This window comes from Chrysemys picta, unplaced genomic scaffold, assembly GCF_011386835.1.
Source record: "Chrysemys picta bellii isolate R12L10 unplaced genomic scaffold, ASM1138683v2 scaf1921, whole genome shotgun sequence".
NCBI lineage: Eukaryota > Metazoa > Chordata > Testudines > Emydidae > Chrysemys > Chrysemys picta.
The window spans coordinates 1-11,000 of NW_027054626.1; the positions used below are offsets into that span (position 1 = coordinate 1).

The window sequence follows — 11,000 nt, forward strand, 5'->3', positions numbered from 1 at the left end:
CGAACAGCCATATTGGATCAGACCAGTGGTCCATCTAGCACAGCATTCCATCTTCTGACACTGGCCAGTGCCAGATGCTTCAGAAGGAATGAACAGAACAGGACAATTTATCAAGTGATCCATCCCCATCATCCAGATTCCATCTCTTCCTACAAGGTCACAAAGACTGTATCAGAGATCGGAGGCTAATCAGAAGAAAGGGAAAAGGTCATTAATGCCGTGGCTGATGTAATGAACCAGCTATCTTGCAACTCGTTCCATTATGGAAGGAAGACAGAGACGTGAGAGCAAATGCCCTTGGTTTTACACTAACAGTCTTGTCACCTTTTTGTTTAGCTGGAGCCAGTAGCCATCATTCTGCTGAGTACTGGGGTCACTTAAACTCATCCCCAGCTGCCTACATCTCATGGGGAACAATGCAGGTAATTACCACAGGATCATGCAGGCACTGGCTTCGGGGCTGGAGTGGTGGCTCAGCTGACCTCCTCCAGTCACCAACTTCTCTGTGGGAACTCAGGGCCCTCCTGAGTCCCATCGGTGGATTTGGGAAGGGTCCGGGCCACCCAAGAGATCTCTGTCAGGAGCATTTTCCCTCTCCTCCTGGCCAGTCAAGCAGCAGAACAGGTTCCTGAATCTAGCTCCTAGGGTCTGAGGTGACTGGTTTCTGCCACCATCCCGAACTTGCTGAATGGCCCGTGAGACACTGACACGGACAGAGGAATCCGGATCTTGCTGCAGGCCACTGAGAGCTGAGACAGAGAGAGGAAGCTCAGGTCAAAACACATATCGTATTAGCATGCCCTAGCACCTGCACCATGGGCCTCTGTATCTTCCACAGGAGCGGCTCTATGTTTTTTGCCACCCCAAGCACGGCAGTCAGGCGGCCTTTGGTGGCATGCCTGCGGGCGGTCCGCTGGTCACGCGGATTCAGCGGCGTTTCTGTCGGTGATCTGCCGGTCCCGCGCCTTCAGCGTACCTGCTGCCGAATTGCCGCCGAAGCTGCGGGACCAGCGGTCCTCCCGCAGGCATGCCGCCGAAGGCTGCCTGACTGCCGCCCTCACGGCGACCGGTACACCGCCCCCCGTGGCTTGCCGTCCCAGGTACGCACTTGCTGCGCTGGTGCCTGGAGCCGCCCCTGATCTTCCACAGCAACTAACTCCTCCCAGATGCTCTGGACCCACCAGGGCTATCAGTGTCATCGCCAGCTGATAACCGCTTAAGTCCTCAGGGACATCTGCCCTTGGCAGCACCATCTTCCACTGCATTCTGGGGCATCCATCTCCTTAGCACCATCTCCCTGACACATTCCAGGGCCTCTCAACCTGCCTGGCATTTACTTTCTCCTGGTAAAACCTTCTGGCACCTGGAGATGGAAGTGACGCCTGACATCAGAGAAAACAAAGCTGGAACTGATGTCCAGGCTCTCTCAACAGCTACCTCTGGCCACGTCTAAATTGAACTCAATGCAGCAGCATGGCAGGGGAGTTGCACTTTTTCCTAGACTGGTTCACAAGTGGGAGGGATAGCTCAGTGGTTTGAGCATTGACCTGCTAAACCCAGGGTTGTGAGTTCAATCCTTGAGGGGGCTATTTAGGGAACTGGGGTTTAAAAAACAAACAAACACTATCTGGGGATTGGTCCTGCTTTGAGCAGGGGGTTGGATTAGGTGATCTCCTGAGGTCCCTTCCAACCCTGATATTCTACAAGGAGCATGAGCTCTCCTTCCACATGCAAACACAGCCATGTGGCAACTACTTACACTGAAGTATCAGCTCCTTCTCTTGCCTGACCATGGCGGGCTCTGAGCTTTGAACAGTGCAACCTGGAACGTACAATGGAAATGAATCTTGCAGGAGTTTTCACCTCCCCTGGGGCTACCTTTTAAAAAATGTCAGTCTTTCCAACAAGCAAAACAGCTTTCAAGTGGTCCCTGGGATAATCAGACAAGTCCACAAGCTCCAAGACAAAGAGGCTCATGTCTTGGAAGATACAGAGAGCCTGATTGCCAATGGCTATGGTATTGCTGCAGTCCCACAGGGATTCCAGTCGGTGGAGCTGGAGGGTAGGGTTGTAATTTGCTCCAAGCCTTTTGATATAATCCCCAGCCCAACTGCCTCAAGGGCAGGAAATCTAGACATTAGGATCCCAGGGGGTTAATTCTTGCTGCTAGTGCCCTCCAAGCAGAACACGGGACAACCTCTCAGATAGAAGTTGCTTAAGAAAAGTCGTGGTTACCGATAAAGATGGCTGCTGCCCGTCGTATTGGAGCCTGGGGGCTTTGGAGGTGATCCAGACATTGGAGCAAGATGTCAGATACGCTCTTGAGCTTCAGCACCTAGGAATAGAAACCAAAGAAGCTTCTTGTTGCTGGGGCCGCAGGGTGAGGAGAAGAGAGATTTCATCTCCAGGTAGCTGCTTGGCTTGGAGGGGTGGGAAGAATGCAGCTCTCATCTCCATGTGTCCTGGGGGCAACCATCTACATGCCAGGGAGTCATTAAATGACCATTTCAAAGTGTCACCAGACACATTGCTGGTGTCTGAGCTGCTGGCACTGCAGGGCTGGAGCCTGGCACTAGAGAACACTGAAGCCCGGTTGTATGGGCTTCATCTGGGGAGGACATTAGAGAGGGTGCAGAGCATAGGAAATACGGTGCAGAAGTGGCCAATGGGCTGGGGTAAGGTGAAAAATGGGGACATCCAGTTTCCTGCAGGATTCGGAAGGCATTTTTGCCATCAACCGATTCTTTATGTTGTGAGCTTTCACCTCCGTACTGAACTCCTGGCCAGGTCTGGCTGTTCAGATCTGACAGGCACTGGGAGGAGTGGGGGAGCTGGGTGCTTCTAAGAGGAAGCCAGAGTGCAGTATGCTAGTACTAGACATGCAATCAGAGCAGTGAGTGAGGGAACATGTTTCCGGTCCCACCTCTAGAAGCAGCACTCACGAGAAGCCGATTGTTCACTTACAAAGTGCTGGCAGATCTTGTCCACCACCCGGGGATGGGTGTGCCAAGCCTTCTTGCTGTTAATCTGCTTAGGACAAGACCATCCCAGGAGCTGAAAACACCCAGCCAAGGCTTTCTGACACCTCTGCAACACAAGATGGGACAAGGAGAGTTTGCATCATGAGAAGAGCTGGAATCTGTGGTCACTCTGCAGTGAAAAGCCAGCTGAAATGATCAATGAGGGAAAGGAATGTGGGGGTCACATGGTATCCTGCTGACCCTTGGTGTCTCTTTGTTCCTATTAGTGGAGGCTCCTGGCGTTTGATCTTAGGAAGTGGCTGCTGGGAGCCATAAAACATCTCCACTTGTGTGTCCATTGAAGGCCGGGGAACTTGCTTGGGTAAGCGGGTAGGGCTGAGATTTTTCACTTTTGGGAGGCGGCTCTGGAGACAGATCTAGCAGGAGAGCTGGAGCAGTCAGGGCCTGCTGCACCAGGGAGCACATGGCAGCGGGACTCACCTTGCCCACGTCAGGGTCCTCGTCCTGTAAGTGAAGGAGCAGTGGGACCAGGCTGCGGGTCACTTCCTCCTGCAGCAGGGGCTTCTGCCTCCTCTTCACTGTGTTAAGCAACTCTGTAAAGAGCATGATGGCAGCAGAGCGCACCTGGGGTCTCACCTGTGATGGACACACAACCATGAGGGGATCTCACCGAGGGAGCTTCACACTCTCCTTACAGGGTGAGCTCGGCACAATGCAAACCACAGATAGGGGCCAGTCTGACTAATAACTCCATGGTCTGCCCACCAAGAGGGCACCCATTTGCAGAAAGGTTTGGGTGGAGGGGCAGACAACACAGGTTAGGACAGTGGTTCCTAAATTTCCCTGGAGGCCTCCTGTAAGTGCTGACTCCATCCACAGTGAAGGGCTCTTTGGAGGGTTTCTTTAATGGGTTCAACACTTTCATCGTTTCATAGCATTTAAGGGTCATTCATTCATCTAGACTCCAAAGCACAGGACATTACATTTCACCCCATGACCACTACATTGAGCATGTTAACTTGAGTTAGATTAAAGCAGATCAGTCCTCAGGAGACCAAACGGTTGCATGCCACAAACAGAGAACACGAGAGACCAAGGTGTCACCAATGCCTGAGGCCCAGGCAATGGCTCGGAACTGATCAGGTCAGATATGCCACCACTACGACTCCAGAGTCACAACACTGCCTGGCTGGGGATGGGCAGGTCAAGAGCCCCTGACTTACAGCATCGAATAAGGGGATTAGCTTCCTGGCCACGCTGGTGAGCTCACTCCCATCCAGGCTCTGCAGAAGGTTCTGAACAGCTGAGATGGCCTCCAGAATACTCCCATCATCCATCTCATCCGAGCCCCAAAGGATGGCAGGCAGCAGGGCCTTGACTTGTTCCACCTACACACACACACATGCGGGGGGCTCATCAGATCTCCCAGCCCTCCAATGAGTACACGCCACAGTGCCAGGGCTGTGTTTATTCTACCCCATGGCACCAAGTCAGAGAGAAGCTCCGTCTCCACAGTCGGAGGCGTGGTGCTTTAGAATCGATGGGGATGCCTGACGAGGCAATCAGTGAATCCTAACCCCATCCCGGGTCGTTCTGGTGTAGGGTGGGCAAAGCTGTGGTTTGCTTCGGGGCTTTTCTCTCTTTTCTACGTGCTATTAATTATTATTATAGCAGATGCTGGCAGCAATCTCCATAGTTAAGGCTGGTACACAGTTTCCATTCTAGTTGCTCCTTTTGATACGCTCCTAAAAACATTCCCTTTTTGGATGGAAATGTTCCATGCTGTCTCCCCAGTCAATTGTGATTTTTTCCTGGGGTGATTGCGTCTCTGAGCTGTAGGGCAGTTTTTCCACTTACAAACAAACAAACGAAAACTTCTAGCCACCTTCTTTTCCCATGCAGACAATCCCCCAAAGGGTGAAACTTGGGGAAAAAATCAAACCTGGCCCATGGGGAGTCCTAGGTGAGAGCTGAACCCTCTGCAAAGTTTGAGAAACTTGGACCTGATAGTGCAAGGCATTGAAGTATCATTTGGGGGCAGGGTCACAAACACTCTTTAAGAGAGTGCTCTGCCTCTCTCAGTGCCAGAGACTTTGGGGCCAGCCAGCTCCATGCATTAATCAGATGCAGCGGAGGAGGAGAGAACTATTTTGGGCTGTCAGGAAGGAAGGGGAAGCAGGAGCAGGGGGGAGTGGCTCCTAGAGTACCCTGGGAGGGAAGGCAGGGGAAATCTGATGGGGGAAAAGGGCCTCCAGGGAGGAAGCCTTGGGAAGCAGTCCTCCCCCAAGAGAACAAAGAACTCCGCAGAGCCTGGGGGCAAAAATCTTGCAGAAGGGGTGCCCAGGAAGGGGGCCAAAGTTAAGTTTTCTTATGTTTACTAAGGACAGGGTGGAACCTTTGTTGAGTGAGCTCAGAAGAGGAGATGTGGTAATGGCAGAAGATCCTGTTTCTGATTTTTAGTCCGTTGGACACTGTCAGGTTTGATTCTGAGGGTTTTATCTTTGGCCTTCAAAGGCTTGTTTGTCTTAATAAATGAGCCTGAATAAGGGTGTTATTGAACGAGGTATTTGTGAAGTCAAGCCGAGGAGGGGAAAACTGAGGCAGTGCTGCAATGTTGGGTCTTGCCACTGGAGGGGGCGATGAGACAGGGCCCTGTGTGCTCGCTAAGGTCTTTAGACCAATCAAGGTCTTCCTTTGTGACAGCACCAGGAATGGTCTCTCCAAGAAGGAACAGGAATGCTGCTGGGGTAATTTGCATGGGGGAGAATTAGGGTTACCATATCTGAACTTTCAAAGAGAGGACACTCCATTGGGGGGGGGTAGCCCTGCCCCCTAGCCACTCCCTCCCACTTCCCGCCCCCTGACAGCCCCCCCAGAACCCCTGACCCATCTAACCCCCCCGCTCCCTGTCCCTGACTGTCCCAACCCCTCTCCACACCCCTACCCCCCTGACAGCCCCCCCGAACTCCCGACCCATCCAAACCCCCGCCCCGCTCCCTGTCCCCTGACTGCCCCCCTTCTCCAACTCCCCGGCCCCCTTACCGTGCCACTCGGCTTAGAGCAGGTGTCTGGCTCCACGCCCCAAGGAGCGCCCCGCCCGAGTGCTGCCGAGCGGCGTGCTGTGGCTGTGGAGGAGGGGGGGAAGCGGGAGAGGGGCTCTGGCCGCCACTGCCAGCCCCGCCACCGCGTTCCCTCATAGGCGCACAGCCCCACCCCCCAGCGCTGCCGGGCGGCGTGCTAAGGCTGCAGGGGATGGGGGGAGCCGGGAAGGGGCTTTGGCTGCCGAGGCCCCAATGCGAGCGGCGCTCGGCCGCCTTGTCAGCCGCTTTTCGGTCGATAAATAGCCGACTGGGGGGAAATCCCGGACATTTTTAGATTTTTAGAAATCCCCTCCCAGAGGCTATTTAAAGAGCGAAAAGCCGGACATGTCCGGGGAAACCCGGACGTGTGATAGCCCTAGGAGAGTGATAATGTCCACCTGAAATCCAAGCAGTAAAATCCCATCTAAAATACTCTCCGAGGTAAGATCTGCATTGAGGGGCCGTTGTGATCCCCGTTCCTGCTGGGGAAATGGAGGCACCGAGAGGGTCAGCAAGCCAGCAGCAGAGGTGGGCTCAGAACACTGTGCCTCACTGCCTGCCCAGAACTCAGTCCACTGGGTCACAGCCACCTCGTCGTTTTCCAGTTAACCAAGCCTGGGCTCTCACCTTCCCTGGTTGGGTTGCCAGGATGCCGAGTCCTCTTAGACCAAGTGAACGGAAAACTGGGCTGGGGTGTTTTGTCCACTCCTCGAGACGGTCCAAAGTGTCTGGATGTGGGAGCTTCTTGGCCTCTTCGTAACGCAGAAGCTGAAAACAACACAGAGCGAATCAGCAGCAGGGTGCTTACCGGAGAACTTTGTGTGTCGGTTCTCTGGAGAGGCATCATAACCTCCATGTTGTACCGTCCATTGCTATACATCAGCCCCACTTTGTGTGTGACACCCAGTCCTCCCACTGACTTCCTGGCCGTTAGCACTAGACTCAGCCATAGGCGTTAGCAGAGCTGCTCTACCCTCCAGGAGAACATGTAGGGCAACAAAATGTTCAGTGACCATTTGTATGGCGGACTCTTGTGCATCTGGGGGTTTGCCAAGAGCAGCCGAACCCCTCGTGGTGACCCTGTGAAGCAGAACAAGCCGCTCTGAGATAACGTGAAAGCTGGGACTGAGAAATCAAACCCCTGAGTTGAAATCCTGACCCCACTGAAGTCAGTGGAAGTTTTGCCATTGATCTCAATGGGCCCAGGATTGGACTCCTGGTGAGGAGAGAATTAAACCCCATCCCTTAATGAGTTAGATGAGGAGACAATCCCTGAAAACTGTCAATAGGAACTAGCCAGACAGAACCCGTGGAAATGGGGAGGACAACCTAGCGATGGACTATAGAGCCACCTCATTCCTGGTGATGTGCCTCTAACTAACCCAATTGCTCTCATCAGCTAATGAAACTTACTTCTACAAAGAAGGCCATCATGGTCAGCCTGTGTTTCTTATCACCTCTGTCGAGGAGCGGGATCACTAGGTCCAGCAGCATCCTTGTGGTCTCAGGGCAAGCATAGTGCACCATGGCTCTGTGACACAAAGCAGAAATACCTTTGTTAGTAAGGGAAGAAGCACATTCTGCAACAAGGGGGTGAGGGGTCAGCTTGGGGCCACATGGCAGCCCAGAAGTGAGGAATGTTTCATTCTGGAATTGCCCCCACTAGCAGGACTGACTGCATGGAAAACGCTTGTGTATTACCTGGCCAGCAGGCTCACCCCACGGAGGTGATCTTGGGGGCTTTGTAGGAGGATCCAGCCTTGCTCCTTCTCCATAACAGTCAGCTCGGAACGGCAGCCAACACAGAGAAGCAGCATCTTTATAGCCTCCACTGCAGAGCTAGATTCAAACAACACACCAGCGTGACTGAGTGCCAGGAGCCCCCTCATGGTAGGTCTGTCAGGGAGTGACGGATTTACTTGTGTGTGGAAAGACACACCAATGGTTTAAATAGAGCTTAGGAAGGCACAGGTTCGTGACTGGGGTTCCTAGGCACTATAGTAATACAATTTAATAATATGAAGAAAGAGAAAGAGTTCTGAGCAAATCCTACAGACAATTGCACATCAGCACTAGGGCATGTCAATGTCACAGAACAGGAGAACTTCAGCCCTTTAGTGTCGGACCCACATTCCTTTGACACACTGGCAAATTGGCTCCCACTAATTTCTCCCCATAGCTGCTGGGATAGTCTTTCTACTTCCTCTGCAGTGCATTGGTCGGTATGTCATTTACCACTGAGAGACACCCTTGCAACCTAAGCCCTGCCTGCTAACCCCCTCAGAATTAGAGAGTTATGGAAAACCTGCAGGGGCCACATGAGAGCTGGAGAAGAGAACTATGACTTCTCTATGACTGTCCATGTAATTAGACCGTTGACTTTCCAGTAGGCGCAGTACCTGGTGTGGAGGCTCTGCCGGCTGCTTTCCCTTCCAGAGACTTTATCCCCTGGTATGCTCTGTCCCAGGCTGAAATGGATTTCGACAAGAAGAGCCATTAGCAGCTGAGGATAGAGGCGGGTTGTGGCATCTCTGGACTTGCTCACCGAGATCATCTCATAGAGAGCGCATGTGGCCTGAAGAGGGAACAAGACAGACACAAACTTACTTGGAAATCCTACTCCCTCCTGCATCAGTTCTCAGGACTTCCTGCTTATGTGCTATGAAACTCCCCTGATTCATGGAGAAACAAACCGAGTTAAACTGCCCTGAGCAGCAGGGCGGGGGAAGCCGGGCACTGGCAGGTTGAAGGCTTTGCCTTGTGGAGTCTGGTGACACTAGGCTGCATTGCCACACAGGGGACCTAGCTTTGATTTTGGATCTCGCAGAGCTTCCTGACCTGCAGGGGCTGCAGAGACAGCATGCTTGGGGTGGGGGTAATGCCTCATGGGACTAAGAATGGGAGAGAATAAATTAATGAAGAGAAGAGTGGCTCTTTCATCAGCTTCCTCGGCATCTTTCTTCTCCCTCATTTGGACTTCCACCGTCATTCTTTCATGCTTGCATTGTTTCTTGGCTTCCAAGTGCCTCAGAGGGGCCTTTTCTTCTGCATCTGGGGTCTAGGGGGGCTGAGACCCTGCTTTTTGGTCAAAGTCCTTGAGCAAATCTCTCAGTTCGTGTTCTGCGGCTTTCTTCTTAACAGATAGCCCCCTTTCTTTACATGCTTTTTCAAGTTCTTTTGAGTCAAGACTCTCAGAGGATTGTGATTCACCCATTGTAACTCATCTTTAACCCTTAAAGCTTTCCATATCAAATTTAAACTTTAAATAGTGTTGGGTTATGATCTTTAAGCCCAATTGACCTGTGGCATGTGACTCCTGTGCTGACTACGGCAATTGTCACGCTCTCTGGAGTGGTTCACAACTGTGAGTGCCAATCTTAGATCAGACTGCCATAAAACAGGGCAGGCACCCCAAACTAGTAGTATATTCTATAACTGGATTTCACAAAGCCAGTAACAATTGTGCATTCCTGGATTACAGTACCAGTTTTACCAAGGACAGTCTTACCACAGACAGTCCCCTTAGACATTCCAGCCTATCTTGCCACCCAGACAAACTGAACTTTGTGATTAAAGGTTATTAAAACCAAAAATCACACCACATCAGGTTACTCCCAACCCCAAAGTGTCAGTCACTTACCCTAGGTCAATTGGTACTCTGGATCTCACACCAAAAACAACACTGGCAGCCAATTCTCTAGTAAACTAACTAAAGATTTATTAGCTAGGAAAAATAAATGAGAGTTATTGAGAGGTTAAAGGAGGTAAAATACATTAACAGGTGAGTCAAAATTTGTAAATCCCAAATGATAGCGGAGATGTAGTAATCTCTTGGTTTCCTAAAAGTCTTTTCAGGAACCCAGATGTTTCTGGGGATCTCCATTTTGCATTTGGCATCTTCCCTGTAAGAGTCCAAACAGTCAGAGATACAGGATCATTCCTTGACATCTATTTTATAGCTTTTCCAGAAACCAATCTGAACAGTGTCTTTACCCAAGTGGGTTCTGATGAGCAGGAAATTCAGACTTAGTCTGTGAATTCCCGTTGTCAAACACAGTAGCCCTTGCTTTGAAGTTAGCAGTCTTCTTCATTTACATTTCCAAGGCTCCAATTGTGTTTGATGGGTAATTTAATTACAGGGATATACATGATGCCAATGTAATGAAATAGCAAACAAGAATCCTTCATTAGTTTTCATACACTTTACACATCAAGTTCATTCTCATCTTTTAACACCAACGCACACTTTTGATCTAGGGTTAACTAATTACAGGGATATACACAATACAATAGCAATCAACAGGTTATAAAGATAAGTGTTTCCTTTAACTTTTCCTTTGAACTAAACAAACACACAGGTGAACTGCCTGATTACACTACAATAGTTTTTGACGCTCCTTTGATTTCTATTAGCATCTGAGTGAATTAGCCTGCAACCCTATCCTGAGCTGGCACCAGGGCAGACAGTGTCACAGGGGTTTCTCAGAGCTCCAACATGGATGCGATGAATGGAACCCTCCCCCAAGGGTTTGTCAGGACATTATGGAGTAGCCCCAAAATGGAGGGGATAGTCTGTCCCTGTAAAGGTAGCGGTGCTAGGGGTCAGCCCACCCTTGTCACGTGGCGTGGCCCTGTCAGATTTTGAGATGTCTGATATACATAAGGAGCTGGGAAATACTGGTAGGGAAGAAGTGGTCCAAGGAATAAGTCGTGCTCAGGAGGAACTCCTGTTATGTTTCTGTAAGGACCTGGGACCAGGAGCCTTGCAAAATGGGAGGGCCAGGACTCCCCTCTCTCCCAGTGAATCGGGATGAGCTTTAGGAAGGAGATCAGCATACATGCTGCCTCCTCCCTCCTAGCAGAGAAAACACCAGCAGGAGAAGGCTGAACCCAGGGGTGCTGGAACACGTTGTGTAGTGGGGGTGCTGAGAGCCATTGA

At 51.2% G+C, this 11,000-nt stretch overlaps 2 protein-coding genes across 2 annotated transcripts; both read right to left on the bottom strand.

Annotated features, from left to right (window-relative positions):
• Window positions 1-131: 131 nt before the first annotated feature.
• On the bottom strand, window positions 132-4,359 carry LOC135980132 (maestro heat-like repeat-containing protein family member 7). The gene is made up of 6 exons (XM_065580190.1): window positions 4,205-4,359; window positions 3,462-3,617; window positions 2,965-3,087; window positions 2,236-2,335; window positions 1,760-1,822; window positions 132-749 (listed from the first exon to the last, which is right to left on the bottom strand). Exons 1-6 carry the CDS (start codon window positions 4,316-4,318, stop codon window positions 514-516), a joined length of 792 nt encoding a protein of 263 aa, XP_065436262.1. The 5' UTR covers window positions 4,319-4,359; the 3' UTR covers window positions 132-513.
• Window positions 4,360-5,414: 1,055 nt separating this feature from the next.
• On the bottom strand, window positions 5,415-8,630 carry LOC135980133 (maestro heat-like repeat-containing protein family member 7). The gene is made up of 4 exons (XM_065580191.1): window positions 8,461-8,630; window positions 7,763-7,900; window positions 7,475-7,592; window positions 5,415-6,829 (listed from the first exon to the last, which is right to left on the bottom strand). The coding sequence occupies exons 1-4, from the start codon at window positions 8,613-8,615 to the stop codon at window positions 6,629-6,631; spliced, it is 612 nt and encodes a 203-aa protein (XP_065436263.1). The 5' UTR covers window positions 8,616-8,630; the 3' UTR covers window positions 5,415-6,628.
• Window positions 8,631-11,000: the final 2,370 nt, after the last annotated feature.